Here is a 16,355-nt window from a genome sequence, read left to right on the forward strand (position 1 = left end):
TGTGTCAGTATACTCATCCAGAAGGTACTCAATCAATAGAGGAAACACATTTTTCTGCAAAACCACACCCACTGTCTTTTTTGCCCTGCCCACCGAGGCCAAATCATGTAGGAGATGCAAACTATGTCAGGGGCAAGCTTTAGTGGAGACACACAGGCTGAAGCTGCTTTTTGGGACAAAAGTAATAAAGGATTTCCGGCACTGTAGGGTGGACCTATTGGACGAAACACGTTGTGTTATGTATATTTTTAACAATACATGGATTTATATATATTAAATATTACACTATCAGAGCATCTTTTTGGCACCTGGTGAGCTTTATTCACTCCAGCTTATTCCCACCGAGGAGTATTTCTGATGTGGATATTGGGCGAGATTTATATGTTGCTGTGGATGTTTGACAAAGACAAAGGTGTGCATACTGTTGAAATGGCAGCCATTGTATCTGGTGAGTGTTGATTTAATGGGGAGGTGGCGGCCAACCTCTGAACACTCTTAGGACTGTTTTTTCACGTGTGAAGGTGCTGGATCTTCTGTTCATGATTTCTTGCACAAGACTATCTTTTATATCTGTATTTTTTATGATTATAGTTATATTATTGAAAAATACTTGCACGAGTTGCGTTTGCTTTTTACATATTATATACTTCACACTTTTGTTCATTGGAAATACTGGAGCTGCACATTTTCTTTTATATATGAAGCACATGTTGCACAGGCTGGTCTGGAGAGGAGCGTTTCTAATGAGGTTTAACCATCTTGGAGCGTTCATATATTCGAAGCATGTACAGATTATGAACATGAACAGATGAGCAGTGCAACATACAATAAGATCTTCCCGGAAACAAACCATTTAATTCCATATTTTATTGTTTTTGACAGGCATTTACAACTTTTCATTCATAGACCTAAAAACATAAAAATAGACCTTCTTTCAGCTTATAAAAGAAATATATAAGAACATTTGACATCGACATGTCATGACAATATGTACATATAACGGTACCTAGAAAAGCACCAGAAATTCCAGTTGTTCACAATGGACCATATCTCAGCTTGGAACAGTACACCACAGGACTGGTCACTGTGTCTGAATATCATGTTGGGGGCATACACTAGTGAACCGCGCATGGTATAGTATGACAATAGAATTACGAAAAGAAGAAAAAAAAAATCTGGTCAGAAGCTTTTGCTCATGGATTGCAAGATTCACGGTCACACCAACCAAAAAATAAGTTGTACTAGGACTGCAAAGCGTAGCAAGATTACATCCTCACTTTTACACGTCACAATGGAACCATAGCTAGCATTGTGAATATTGACTTTAACATCTTACCATTCCAGGAAAGACCAGGAAAAAAAAGCAACAAAAAGGTTTTTCACTTTCCGTGAGGCCCCCGGCACAGAAAATCTTAAGTAGCTGTTTCCACCACGTTATCACAACATGAAGATGTCAAACTCTTTTCACAACATGAACCCTCGAACGTTCAACGTAACGGAGTTAAAACTTTATTAAAAATATAGTGGCGGTCATGTAGTTTGGTGAATGGGCTGGTGGGTGGGGGAGGTCAATCTAAAATTAAGAGCACGTTCATCCAAAATGGTTATATTGCTTTTGGATGGAAGCCAGTGGGTTATATTTATATAACTAGCCAACTTCTTGGGGCCTGACCTACCATTACCAGGCCGATTAGCAGGTGTCACACTCTTGTTGTGGAATTTAACAACTGAATATATTTGATGGAGAATAGAGCATTACACCCTATTTTGGCATTGTAATAGCCATGATTGGGAATGTCTAGTGAGGACCTTGCCGAGTCCCTGAGTGAAAATAAACTAAAAGAAAAAAAATAGGAGGAAGAATTGACCTAGAGACGACAACCAAAAAACTGATATTAGCTTGGGATGGTCTTTAAATAGTAGTTCTAATTTGTCTGCTAAAAGTTCCAAAAACGGTTTCCATGGAAAGAAGACTGTATACATCTACCCCTCCTGCCACCATCCTGCCGACCAGACTCTTCAGAAACCAATTCTTCAGGGAATGCTGGATTCTTGGTTCCTCCCCCACACACTATGCTCAGTGGTTAATTTCACCAACCCCTACCCCAATGTGGTATTTAGTGACACTACTGAGCATCGCAGGAGACCAGCAAACACTTCAAAGACCGTTTCTTGGGGGGGAAAAAAACGGTGAAGCAGGTGGCAGGAGAAATGTTTACTTCATTTTTGCAGGAAAACATTTTTTAGAAGTATTGTGTGAAAACAAAGTCATCGCCTACCACATCACCTGTTGTTTACTGGTATTGAGCCACAGTTCAACACAAGTGCCACTTATTATTCAATTAAAATACTGCAATACAAATATACCTTAAGTTTTAAAAGTTTTATTCTCGTGTTGGAATTGGTGGCCAAGCATCTGAACCTCTGGTTGTTTTTTTTTTTTTTTGCTATCTGGGGGCTTTGTTCACCTCCTGTCCTGCGGATAACAGCTCCACCAGACAGGAAGTGAAGGAAAAGCTGTGAGAGAAATGGACAGAAATTTAAAATCTGCCAGGGACTTTAGTCTTCCTACTAAAGAAAAGCATTTTTTGTCTTTGTTGCTACCGGAGAGATCTCCTCACTTCCTGTCTGGTGAAACATTGTCAGCAGGATGGGAAGTGAGAACATATCTCTTAGACGGAGCCCAGACTAGCAGTAAAAAACTGACAGGGATTCTAATAATTTCCCATTCTTTGAAAAAGTTTTGGCTTGACATACCACGTTATTATGGTTTTCTGAAGTTACCACTATTTGGAATGGTTGGACTTACGTCCCTCAAGCAGTGCAAACATCATCAGGACGAGGGTCCCGAAGGTGCTACAGAAGGAAAGGATCCAGCAGTTTTTTATTATACAAACTGGACCTCTCATTTAGAAAGTAAGGATGAAGCATACAGGTAATAAGATGCCCTATTGGAATGGTTAATGAATTGGCTGGGTCTAAGCTGGTGCCACTGCCACCAGAATGGAAGAATGACTTAGAAAAATTAGGATATGCTTCTTGTAAAACTATGGATAGCTTTATTTTCCCCACGCTCTCTGTATTAAATATATATATATTTATATGTGTATAAAACTAGTGTGTCCTATATCCTAAGAAAGACTAGATTATCTGCTTCTCTGAAGGCTTAAAACATAAAATGCCCCTTATCCCCTGGTGTCCCTGGATTTAAAAGCTATAAATACAAAAAGGAAAAAAATAAAGACCTATAGGCTTTTCTTTTTTCAAGTTTTCCACCTCTAAAGAGTTTGGCATCATTACACTTTTTTTTTTTTAGCTTGACATGTAATTAAAAGTATTTTGTAACAGGACTTAAATAACCATCGAATAGGCCAAAAATAAAGTAAAAAAGGTAAAACTAGAACAAAAACGGTTTTTGCTGCACATATTCCAAACGACCCCTTAAAACACTTTTTTTTTTTTTAAATACAAAGCTATAGTAGCGGAACATGTTTTTACAGTGATGGGGCAAAAAGGAATATCAACACAACAAATTTCATAAAACGAGGGAAAAGTGCAGGGAGCAAAGTACAGAGCGATCACAACACAAGTCCCTCTTTTGTGCTCTCTTTACAAGACTTGGCGCTGCCTTGTGTCTTCGTTGCCGCTTTTGTATATTACCCTTTTTCTGTCCAACCCTGATTGTTTAATAAATAAAAAATTAATAATAATAATGATAGCAGCCCCGACCTGCTAGTGACTGAAGGATGCTGGGCTTATGTAACAGGATTCTGCATTTGCGTTATTGTAACCCAGTACCGCTCTGCGGCCAATGTAGCTGCCAACGTTTTGTGTGCAAGTGTGCAGTCTAGAGGATTACATCTCCACAGTGCATGGAACGCCGTCACCTATTCTGACCTGTACAGAGCGATAAAAGTGACTATCATATTTCTGTGTTTAGTTTCCTGGCTGGTACAAAGTCTTCCCGTTTCACCCATATAACTTCTTCGGTGGTGCTCTCTATGCTACCGTTCATTCCAGAAAAGGCAGTCTGTTTCTTGAGCTTGGTCATTCGGGAAGCGTGAGTGCTCATAGTGTTTTGGACTATGTTATCCAATGAATCATTGGAGAGGGAAGTGGCTTCGAGCTGGTCGCTTAGATCCTTCTCCATAGAGCCGCCTTTGATGGACTCGCAGTACTCATCATCGCTGCTGAGAATGTCCGTTTCCTTCAGGTCGTCCTGCTCCTCGTATTGGGCCAGATCGAATTGCTCCTCCACCCAGCGGTCAGTGTCACCGCTGTTGTTCGTCTGCTGAGGTGGTTTGGGTTCGGGTTCAGGTTCAGGGTCAGGCTCTTTGCCAGGGCTTGTTGAGTAAACCGTGTCTGAGTCGATGGTGAAGCGGTTCCTAACGAGACGTCTTCTCCGGGCAAGGGATCTACTGGGAGCAGAAACTGTACAAGAGAAGATCCAATCAGAAAAAGGAAACTTTAGACCGTTTGTTAAAATTGTGGACATTCATTTGCAAGTCAAACTAAACGATGTAACCAATCCTAAAGAGTTCTCTAGAAAATAGTTAGTATCTTTGCATTTACAAGTACAGCCGTTTAGCGATTTAAAGCCCCCTGCCCATCAATCCCCCAACAACGGTACAGAATTCAGCTCTCGTCAAAGATCTAATATGTTTAAAGGGGACCTACTACTAAAGGGAAATAATGGCAAATACATACACATAGAACTGAACAAGTATCAATGGCAGCACTATAGACATTTTATATATTTGTTACAAGTCCTTATACAACGAAAATTTACAAAGCTCTTTAAAATTTCAAGTCCTGAGCTACTAGCCAGGCCTTAAGAGTTACTCACCACCAGTTGCCCCACCCAACCCCTGTCATGCCCATATTTCCACCCCTAAACATACCCTCCTACATTATCTCATGAAATTACAAGATTAAATGTTTTATGCAGAAATAAGTTACAAAAATAAATATTAGCAACAAATTTAATAGTAACAAACCATATTTCATTGATCTAACAGTGATAAAATAAGGATAAAATATGATAAGTTACTATAGGCACAGTACACATTACTGCCTTGTTAAGCAAATATTTTATTGCCATGTTAAACTTAGCATTAATAAAATGAAAACCAATGAATGGCACGTTCAATGATTTAGGATGCAGAGAGACTTACAGCAGAGCGGGAGCTGCCAAAGTTAACTTTTCCTATTAACAAGCTGGTGATTGGTTGCTAGGCGGTTTGAGCAACCAATCACCAGTTAGTTAATAGGAAAACTTTGGCAGCTCCCGTCCAACCCCCTGCCTCGTCCTACCCCCACCTCATCTAGTTCTTTGCCGACTCCCGCTGTGTCCCAGGCCCTGCTAAGAGAATGACAGGGGCTGGGAGGCGTATTGGCTCCCATTTAACCCAGTCTGCTGGTGGTGCCCGCCCCCCTCTGATGCGGCTCCACACTCACCCTAAGCTTATTTCCTCTCCCCTAAGGCAAGCAGGCGAGTGGAAATTTTGAAGGCTGTATTATACATACATCAGTCCTTCCCCCTCAAGGAGCTTACAATCTATGGTCCCTAACTCGCATTCATACATACACATACTAGGGCCAATTTAGACAGGAGCAAAGTAACCTACCAACATGTTTAAGGAATAAGCAGTGAGTTCTATTTGAACTTTATGGCCTGACGGCTGTCAATCCCCCTCTTCTTTGAGTATGGGGGAAAGAACAACTCGTTCACGGAGAACCTCTTTTCCACATGCATCTGTTTCAAACAGGGAACTGGTCATTAAGCTAAACAGCCATCTGCTGGAAGCCACCATTTTCTGAATTATAAGCAGCATATTATACCCAAGGTCGTAACTGTCCCACAGTGATGCTGAACCACTGTTCCACTGTCCTGGGATCAGCATGCAGTGTGAAAGGCAACCCATGGCAGCCTACATTAGAATGATATTTTTATTCCTGACAACAGAGATTTCCTTAAATGATGGCTTTGTGAGAGTTATGATGAGCTTACACTAGGTGCTGGTCCTAGGTGGTTAAGACCACCCAGCTCTGCATGCAAAACATAACTCATGCTTCTTCTGAAAGAAACCCACTAGGACTTTTATCTAGTACAGCCAAGGCACCCTCTAAGCTTTACAGGCCTAAAAGTACTAAAGTCTGGTGCTTTTGGAAGTGAAGTGGCTTTGGAGACTAGTGTGAATCAAGTTAGTTTTCTTTATATGCAACTTCAAAACATCTGAGCCTTGACTGGTATTAAACAGTTTTTGCTGAGAGACATTTGGATGATGGGTGGTGTGCCATATTGTCATTACCTGCTCTGTTCATGGCAGGGCGAGCACCCTTCAGTGCACACAGCCTCTTCCCCCCAAATGGGACATACTGTTGGGAGTTTGGTAAGCTTTCAGTTTTCAGCAGTTGCCTCCTGTGCTTGTCCCGTAGGATAGAATGCACTGCCCTCAGGAACTCCTTTTTTTCCGCTGGAGAACTGCAGTGATAAAAGACATGTATGTTATACGGGAAGGAGCAGAGCGCAGCTAGAGTGCTCACATGTGCATAAGACAAGTCAAAACTGCAAACCATAGGATATAGAGCAGGGATATGCAATTAGCGGACCTCCAGCTGTTGCAAAACTACAAGTCCCATCATGCCTTTGCCTCTGGGTGTCATACTTGTGGCTGTCAGAGTCTTGCTATGCCTCATGGGACTTGTAGTTCTGCAACAGCTGGAGGTCCGCTAATTGCATATCCCTGATATAGAGTATGTATAAATTGTAGAATACGCCTTGAAGAGCAGACCTATGATACTCGCAGGAAAATATTTTTGTATACATTATTATTTGGGGTTTATATAGCGCAACATTTTACAATATAAAAGGGAAACAATACAATTATAATACAATAAAATACAAGAGGATTAAGAGGGCCCTGCTCAAGAGAACTTACAATCTAATAGGGTGGGGCTACATAGGACATTCTAAATAGATGGCTGTGGCCAAGATTTTCCCAACATTAACCTAACCAATCTCTGCTTACAAAACCTTAGTCACATTCAGAGGACCATTATTTTCATATAAGAAACATTCTAGAGAGTGTATGTGGCCTATTCTTTAACCACTTAAGGACCGCCTCCTGCACAAATACGTCAGCAGAATGGCACGGCTGGGCACATGTATGTACAGGTACGTCCTGTACATGTACCCAGCTGTGGGTCGCGGGCTCCGGGACCCGATCGCCGCTGGGGTCCCCGGAGCTGAAGAACGGGGAGAGCTGCGTGTAAACACGGCTTCCCCGTGCTTCACTGTGGCGGCTGCATCGATCGTGTCATCCCTTTTATAGGGAGAACAATCAAAGACGTCACTCCTACAGCCACACCCCCCTACAGTTGTAAACACACATTAGGTGAAACATAACCCCTTCAGCGCCCCCTGTGGTTACTCCCAAACTGCAACTGTCATTTCCACAATAAACAATGCATTTTAAATGCATTTTTTGCTGTGAAAATGACAATGGTCCCAAAAATTTTTCAAAATTGTGCAAAGTGTCCGCCATAATGTCGCAGTCCCGAAAAAAAAATCGCTGATCGCTGCCATTAGTAGTAAAAAAAAAAAAAAAAAATAAATTTATAAGAATGCAATAAAACTATCTCCTATTTTTTAAACGATCTAAATTTTGCGCAAACCAACCGATAAATGCTTATTGCGATTTTTTTAACCAAAAATATGTAGAAGAATACGTATCGGCCTAAACTGAGGAAAAAATTATTTTTATATATTTTTTGGGGATATTTATTATAGCAAAAAGTAAAAAATATTGTTTTTTTCAAAATTGTCGCTCTATTTTTGGTTAGAGCGCAAAAAATAAAAAAAAACGCAGAGGTGATCAAATACCACCAAAAGAAAGCTCTATTTGTGGGGAAAAAAGGACGCCAATTTTGTTTGGAAGCCACGTCGCACGACCGTGCAATTGTCTGTTAAAGTAACGCAGTGCCGAATCGCAAAAAGGGGCCTGGTCTTTTACCTGCATTTTGGTCCGGGTCTTAAGTGGTTAACGTACAGTGATTAGGGTTTATGAATAGGTGATGGTAAAGTCAGTTTTTTTTTGCTTGTATTTTTATTTGGGAGCATTGCATTCAGTTCCTGTCATAAAAACATAAACAGAAAGTAAAAGAAAACTTCCAAAAGTGATGGGAAATCTCCACTTCGATACTGATCACAGCAACAAGTGTTGCCTTTTGAAGATTTCCCCTTGCTATGTGTTCTGGTGACACCTGTAAAACCTTTTGATTTCCCATTACAATTATTACCAGGGCACAAAGAGAGGGTGAATCTTACCAAGTTGGACACCAGCAGCAATAAAAAAAAAAAAAAAATAACAGGAGGTACCAATATTCTCCACTTAAAACTAGAAATACAAGTTCCAGCTTTACATACTTTAAAGTTAAAAGGAGAAGTACAGCCAAAGCTTGTTTGGCTGTACTTCTCCTGCGATTCACAGGAAAGTAGTTTGCTCTGCACTCCCGTGACCCGTTTTCAGCAGACAACGGGCTGAAGTCCACTGTTGGCCGATGTCACAGAGCCGGTCCAGTCTTAGGCAAGATCGCAACCATATGGTTGGGATCCGCCCACATGCCTGGACCAGCCTCTCAGCGAGCTGCTAAGGCTGAGCTGGCCACTCCCATCCCCTCCACAGCCCAGTGCTCCAGTGAGCAGGTGGGGTGCAGAGAAGAGAGCACTGACTGACAGTGACCAGCTCTCTGCTCGAAGGAGCCCTGATAACCAAGTAATTGGTGGCGTTTGATCGCTCAGTTCTTGGGAAGAACATCTGGCAGGGGACCGAAGCTGCATCCAGCTAGGCAAGTATGAATCTGCAAAAAAACAGATTCCCATACTCCTCTTTTAAAATTTATTTTCAACAAGAAAAAGGGATATAGGTAAATATTACAGAACACCGTTTGTCAAAAAAAAAAAAGAAAAAAAAAAGGAGGATGATGGAAAAGGAAAAGAACGAAAAGGGGTAAAGGGGCCTTTCAGACGTGCGGACCGTATGTCCGCATTTTCAGCCGTCCGTTGCGGATGAAAACGGGACATACATTGGTCCCTATGTGATTACGGGTGTCAGCGGATGACCATTCGCTGACACCCGTAATCACCCGCCTCCGCAAAGATCCGCATTTGCGGACGGAAGAAAATCCTTTTTTTTTTTCCGTCTGACGGATCGGATGGGATGAACACGGACATATGGTCCGTGTTCATCCGATCCCCCATAGGGGAGAGCGGAGGAAAGACAGGGCGGTCCCTGCACTGTGTGCAGGGACCGCCCTATCAGCTGCCAGCTCAGTGGGGATTTTACGGGGGATCCCCGCTGAGCTTTTGCGGACACACGGATCGGATCATTACTGATCCGCCTGTGTGAAAGGGCCCTAAGTGTTAGGTATGGCAGAGATCCCTATATATGTTAGGGGAAGACATCTAGGGGTCGATTTACTAAAACTGGAGAATGCTAAATCTGGTGCAAATCCTTATAAACTAGTACTAAAAGGGGGTGCATTATCCTCGACATCACTTTTTTTTCCACACAGGGTTTTAATTTTCTAAAATTATAAAAGGAATTTTATTGCGTTACCAACTTGGATTCAAACAGTGCATAGCAGAGAGTTTTGTTTCAAGCACTAAATATTTTGTATTCCGATATCGGTATGCAGGTTATTCCCGTAATTATAGTATTCAATATTTATTCACACACCTTTATTTATATTTTTCTCTAAATTACATGTTGATAGGATAACCCGCCCAGAAAAAGCAACAAAGATTGGGACAAACCATAATGCTGTCTGGGGTGCTTAAAGCGGTATTAAACCCGACATTTACCCAACCATTTACCACTGACGGGTGTGTACAACGATCAGCTTTTATTTAAAGCCTTTATCCCAAAACGGAAAAAAATAGTTTGCTGTAAATTCTTACTAAGCGTGAGCTGGAGCTTGGCTTCTTTTTTTAGTGCATATAAATCTGCTATCACATCTAATACTCCCCTCCCCCCATAAATGACAATGCAGCTGTCCAAAGGTGTCCCTGTGCTCCTCCATTCAGATCACAAGGTGAAAACCGAGGGGAAAAGCATAAAAAAAGAAAACAAATAAAGCCACCACACCTGATCCTGTCAATTTGCTGCCGTGAAGGACCCTTCCTCTCTGCTGCGTGGAAGCAGAATCTCTCTGCAGAGGTCTGACCCTGCCTTCACTGAGTCAAAAACAGAGTTTCCAATTAGTAGGGAACAGTGGTGGTCTTGTCCATGAGGGGCGCATGGGTGCTGCCCCCCCATCCATGCATCCAGGCCCCTAATCTACATGCAGGGCGCGCCGGACACATGAATTTCAATGGTGTTTTTTTTTTTTTTTTAGACACACGTGATTTGAGCCAGAGGCTCCAATAGGCTTAAAAAAAAAGGTTTGGGCTCGGGGCGCAGAGCATTGTGCCCTGAGCCCACACAGTTGTGTGACAATAGCAAATGAATATTCACTACTGTCACACTGATCCTCCTCCCGGCCAATCAGGAAGCGGGTCTTGAGACCCATTACCTGATTGGCTGAAAGAACAGGCGATCCTATTGAATGCCTCGGAGGAGATGCGATGGAAGCTGCCGCCCGTAAGAGAGCTTCCCGTTTGTAACCTAGGTGGGTTAAGTGCGGGGCTGGATGACTGGGGGGCATGTTTGTCATCACCACCCCCCCCCCCCAAAAAAAAAAAACGCCACTGGTAGGGGACATAAGATTATAGAGCTATAGGTCTGTCTCAGTAGAGGACATATTACACCTCTACAGAGAGACTGCTGCACAAAGGGTCCTTCTCAGCAAAAAGCTGGCAGGGGACAGGCTATTTTTCTTAGGCTGTGGATGCTTAAGAAAAAAAAAAAAAGTATGTAGGACACTGAACAGCTTTTGTTTTGATGCATCTGGAATGTTATTTAGTAGATTAAAACTCAAGGTTCAATTATAATAATTATTATTTATAGTGACAATGCACCGATGACTGGTAAAGGCGTGTTGTGGATAGACAAATGCTTTTTCGGTGCACTCAGCCTACAGATAATTGGAGATCAATTTGAGAAGTTCCTGACCGGCGTCCACAAACATAAGATATAAATCAGATTTGTCAGGGTTCTCCATAAAATATTGTTCCATAAACAGGAGCCATCTCTGCTCCAAAAAAAAGCCACAAAATACACGTGATGTTGCCCAGTAATATGGAACGGATGCTTCCTGGTAGAGGAATTAAACATGCATGTACGACCCCAGTAACAAAAAAAAAGTTGGGACAGGGTCATGTGAACCGCGATGTAACATCTCCTCTTCTTTAAACAGAACTCTGTAAATGTCTGGAACGGAGGAGACCAGTTGCTGGAGTTTTGGGAGAAGAATGTTGTTTAGTTCTTGCCTGATATAGGATTCTAACTGCTGAACAGTCCTGGGTTTTCTTTGTCATATTTTTCATACCAACTTGAGCTAAATATTTTCAGTCGATAAAAGGTCTGGACTGCATGTAGGCCAGTTAAGCCCCCACCCAGACTCTTCTACTATGAAGACATGCTGTTGTGATAGATGAAGTATGCGGTTTAGCATTGCCCTGCCGAAATGTGCAAGTCCTTCCCTGAAAAAGACGTTGGCCCCTGATTCAGGTAGAATTGCCCATTATTTACGGAGGCGCAGGGCAACGTTTTTGCCCTGCGCCCCCGCAAATTTGCTCCGCTGCCCTTGATTCACAGAGCAGAAGCTCCGTAAATTGTGCGGGCGCGCCGGCAAAATGCCCGGCGCAAGAGCACGCAATTTAAATGATCCCGTAGGGGGCGGGAATCATTTAAATTAGGCGCGTTCCCGCGCCGATCGTAGAGCGCATGCTCCGTCGGGAAACTTTCCCGACGTGCATTGCGGCAAATGACGTCGCAAGGACGTCATTTGCTTCAAAGTGAACGTGAATGGCGTCCAGCGCCATTCACGATTCACTTACGCAAACTACGTAAAATTCAAATTTCGCGACGCGGGAACGACGGGTATACGCAACATGGGCTGCCCCTGCTAATAGCAGGGGCAGCCTTGCGCGAAAACGACGTAAATTGCGTACGCAGGGCTCGCGCAACATTGTGAATCGGTGTTAGTATGCAATTTGCATACTATACACTGAGCACAAAGGGAACGCCACCTAGCGGCCACCGCAAGAATGCAGCCTAAGATATGCGGGCATAAGAGCCTTATGCCGCGCAGATCTTAGGCTGCAGTCGGTGTAACGAGGTTCCTGAATCGGGAGCACTCGTTACGCCGGGGCAAGTAAGCAATTGCGCTGTGTAACCTATGGTTACACAGGCGCAATTGCTTCTTGAATCTACCCCGTTATCTGGATGGGAGCATTTGCTGCTCCAAAACCTGCATATATCTTACAGCATTGATGGTGTCTTTCCAGATGTGTAAGCTGCCCCTTCCACATGTATTAACCACTTAAGGACCGCCTCCTGCAGATATACGTCGGCAGAATGGCACAGCTGGGCACAAGCATGTACCTGTACGTCCTCTTTAAGTGCCCAGCCGTGGACACGCGCCCGCGACCCGGTCCGACGCTCCGTGGCCACGGGACCCGCGGACCCATTCGCCGCTGGAGTCCCGCGATCGATCCCTGGAGCTGAACAACAGGGAGAGCTGTGTGTAAACACAGCTTCCCCGTTCTTCACAGTGGCAGGTTCATTGATCGTGTGTTCCCTAATATAGGGAAACACGATCAATTATGGCACACATCCAGCCCCGCCCACCTACAGTTAGAAAAACATATGAGGTCACACATAACCCATACAGCGCCCCCTAGTGGTTAACTCCTAAACTGCACTGTCATTTTCACAGTAAACAGTGCATTGTTATAGCATTTTTTGCTGTGAAAATGACAATGGTCGCAAAAATGTGTCAAAATTGTCCGATGTGTCCGCCATGATGTCGCAGTCACGAAAAAAATCGCCTATCGCCGCCATTAGTAGTGAAAAAAAAATAAAATAAAAATGCAATAAAACTATCTCCTATTTTGTAAACGCTATAAATTTTGCGAAAACCAATCGATAAACGCTTATTGCGATTTTTTTTACCAAAAATAGGTAGAAGAATACATATCGGCCTAAACGGAGGGGAAAAAAACTTTTTTTTTATATCTTTTTGGGGGATATTTATTATAGCAAAAAGTAAAAAATATTGAATTTTTTTCAAAATTGACGCTCTATTTTTGTTTATAGCGCAAAAAATAAAAACCGCAGAGGTGATCAAATACCACCAAAAGAAAGCTCTATTTGTGGGAAAAAAAGGACGCCAATTGCGTTTGGGAGCCACATCGCACAATTGTCAGTTAAAGCGACGCCGTGCCGAATCGCAAAAACTGGCCAGGTCCTTTACCTGCATAAAGGTCCGGGTCTTAAGTGGTTAAAGCACCCCCATGCCATCAGAGATGCATACTTTTGAACTTAGTACTGATAACAAGCCAGAAGGTCCCTCTCCTCTTTAGTCTGGAGGACACAGCATTCATAGTTGCCAAATAGAATGTCAAATTTCGATAAGTCTGACCACAGAACAGTTTTCCACTTCGCAACAAACAATTTTAAAATGGTCTTTGGCCCAGAGAAGATGGTGGCATTTCTGGATCATGTTCAGATATGGCTGCTTCTTTGCATATTAGACCTTTCCCTTGTATTTTTGGATAGCATGGCAAGCTGTGTTCACAGACAGAAATTCTTGGAAATATTCCTGAGCCCACGCAGTGATGTTCATCACAGAATCATACTGGTTTTTAAAGCAGAGCCATCTGAGGGCCTGAAGATCATAGGCATCCAATATTGGATTTCGGCTTTGTTCCTTAGGCACTGAGATTTCTCCACATTCTCAGAATCTTTTGATGGTAATATGTACTGTAAATGATGAAATATTTAAAGACTTTGTAATTTTACATTGAGGAAAATTAATCTGAAATTGTTCGAAATTTTTAGATGCAGCTTTTCGCCGATTGGTGAACCTCTGCCCATCTTTACTTCTTTAAGATTCTCCTTTTGTACCCAATTATGTTACTGAGCTGTTAATTAAAGGAGTTCTCCAAGCTAAAACTTTTAACCCCCGCTGTGCCCGGAATGTAAAACTATACAAAATAAACTTTCACTTACCTGCCTACGATCCCCCGTTGTTCCGATATCGCCGTCCCGTTCTCCGGTCCCGGTCTCTTTCACTTCCTGCGGGTCGGTGACTCACAGTGCGCTCAGCCCATCAGCGGCCGCGACGGGACATTGCTGCGGTTGCTGATAGGCTGAGCGCACTGTGAGTCACCGACCCGCAGGAAGTGGAACAGACCGGGACGGCGATATCGGAACAACGGGGGATCGTAGGCAGGTAAGTAAAAGTTTATTTTGTATAGTTTTACAGCCCGGGCACAGCGGGGGTTAAAAGTTTTAGCTTGGAGAACTCCTTTAACCTAAATAGATGCAAAATGTTCTTCCAACTCTTCCTTGTTAGTACTACTAACATTGCCAGCTTTTTGTTGCCCTGTCCCAACTTTTTTGAGATGTGTTGCTGCCAAAAATTTCCAAAATGTTTGATTGTGAATAAAATATGGGTTTATGAGATTTGCATTGCGTTCTGTTTTTATGTAGATTTTACACAGCATCCAAACTTTTCTGGAATTGGGACTGTGGTTTGTGATCAAATAACACGACGTGGATAACAAGGCACAAAAACTGGTAAAAAAATTCCCAGAGTTTAAAAAAATAAATAAAAAAAACACTAGTGAAAAACTTCCAGAACTGGAAAAATTGAATTCTATAAATAGACTTCACTGGTGACGTTTCCCTACAAAGATCTTTTTTTACACACAATCTTTCTTCGACAGATGGAAAATGTTCTTTCATATGATCACTGTAAGGGCAGCCTAACCCATATTTATGAAACCTTGGCGTTGGGGAAAATGCTTGCATGTCAGTCCTTGTCTGAACTCTGAGCACTACGAACTCTGGGAGAGCTCATCATGTTAACCCTTTTGCGCCAAAACCTCCTTTAAGGGGTTTCAGATGCTGGGAGGCGGGGCTTGTGATCATGTGACTGCCGTTATTGGCTGTCACAGTGGTCATATACAAAGTAGATGAGGTTGAAAAAAGACACAAGTCCAACCTATGTGTGTGATTATATAGCAGTATTTCATTGTAAATCCCTGTATGTTGTGGTTGTTAAGGTGCTTATCTAATAGTTTCTTGAAACCATCGATGCCCCCCGCTGAAACCACTGCTTGTGGAAGGGGATTCCACATTCTTGCCGCTCTTACAGTAAAGAACCATCAATGCAGTTAAAGGTTAAACCTCTTCTTCTAAATTTTAGTGAGTGACCACGATCGGGAAGCTCCTAATTACAAGGAGTGATCAGGAGGGGTTAACCATCACTGTGCTGGAAGCGCAGCTGTATTTACATTCCGGTATGGAAATTTGCAACCGCTCAGTATTAAGGCCCACTGGCCGAGAGGCCACATATTTGCGTACTGTCAGCACCAAGAGGTTACAACATAAAAAGTATTTAGCCTATGTTCACATTGATGCGATTTGGCATGTCAAATCGGTGGCTATTGCACCATCCGAATCTGTGCGATGCTGACTTTGTGGCGCTGCACCGATTCCCAAAAGTAGTTTCTGTACTACTTTTGGCGACTTCAGGTGCGATTTCTATAGATACCTGTGTATGAGATCGCCCCCGAAGTCAGACTGACATGCGGGTATGAAAATGTATTTCAATCCTGCAGCAGTGTGAACCTGGGCTCAAAGTAGTGAGTATTTCTCAGCCGTCTATAAATCTACAAATCTCTCTTTACAACATAGATGAGCCCACCTGCTGCATAAATGAAAAGCCCTTTCTGGTCTCCCCTCGGATTCCGACTTTACATGAACAATTTCACAGACTGAGTTTGTTTCAGCATCTAATAAAGGGAGAAAAAAAAACAGCACAGGTTACAGAATGAACTGAAAATAAGAAGTAAAATCAAAGTCATATCAATGGAATTGGATGCATGTCAAGCACAGTGCACTACCATATTGTGAGCCTGGCAGAGCAAACTATTTACTCCATTTCTGTCCACAAAATTAAAGCTGAACTCCAAGCAAACAGTTCTGCCACACAACACAACTCTATATGGCAGCACAGGAGGTTGTTCTTTGTTACAATTAAGGTATTGTCTCAGCCCCCAGCCTGTGACTGGACATGGAAAGAAGAAGCAGCACAATGATGAGCTTGGTTCTGTTAACCTGCTCTCTCCTTCTCCAAGCATGCCTCTTTTGTTTGAACATGAGCACTGCAGCACAGTCGAT

General features: G+C 42.7%; 1 protein-coding gene across 5 annotated transcripts in view; it reads right to left on the bottom strand.

Moving 5' to 3' along the window:
* Window positions 1-852: 852 nt before the first annotated feature.
* Window positions 853-16,355, bottom strand: part of TIAM1 (TIAM Rac1 associated GEF 1) — a 569,717-nt gene continuing 554,214 nt past the window's right edge. For all 5 annotated transcript variants that reach the window (XM_040338862.1, XM_040338863.1, XM_040338861.1 and 2 more), the window contains 3 exons: window positions 15,880-15,967; window positions 6,312-6,484; window positions 853-4,431 (listed from right to left, as the gene is read on the bottom strand). In XM_040338862.1, coding sequence (XP_040194796.1) covers window positions 3,923-4,431; window positions 6,312-6,484; window positions 15,880-15,967 — 770 coding nt within the window. In that variant the 3' untranslated portion in view covers window positions 853-3,922. The remainder of the gene's footprint in view (window positions 4,432-6,311; window positions 6,485-15,879; window positions 15,968-16,355) is intronic.

Source organism: Rana temporaria, chromosome 2 (genome assembly GCF_905171775.1).
Source record: "Rana temporaria chromosome 2, aRanTem1.1, whole genome shotgun sequence".
Lineage (NCBI taxonomy): Eukaryota > Metazoa > Chordata > Amphibia > Anura > Ranidae > Rana > Rana temporaria.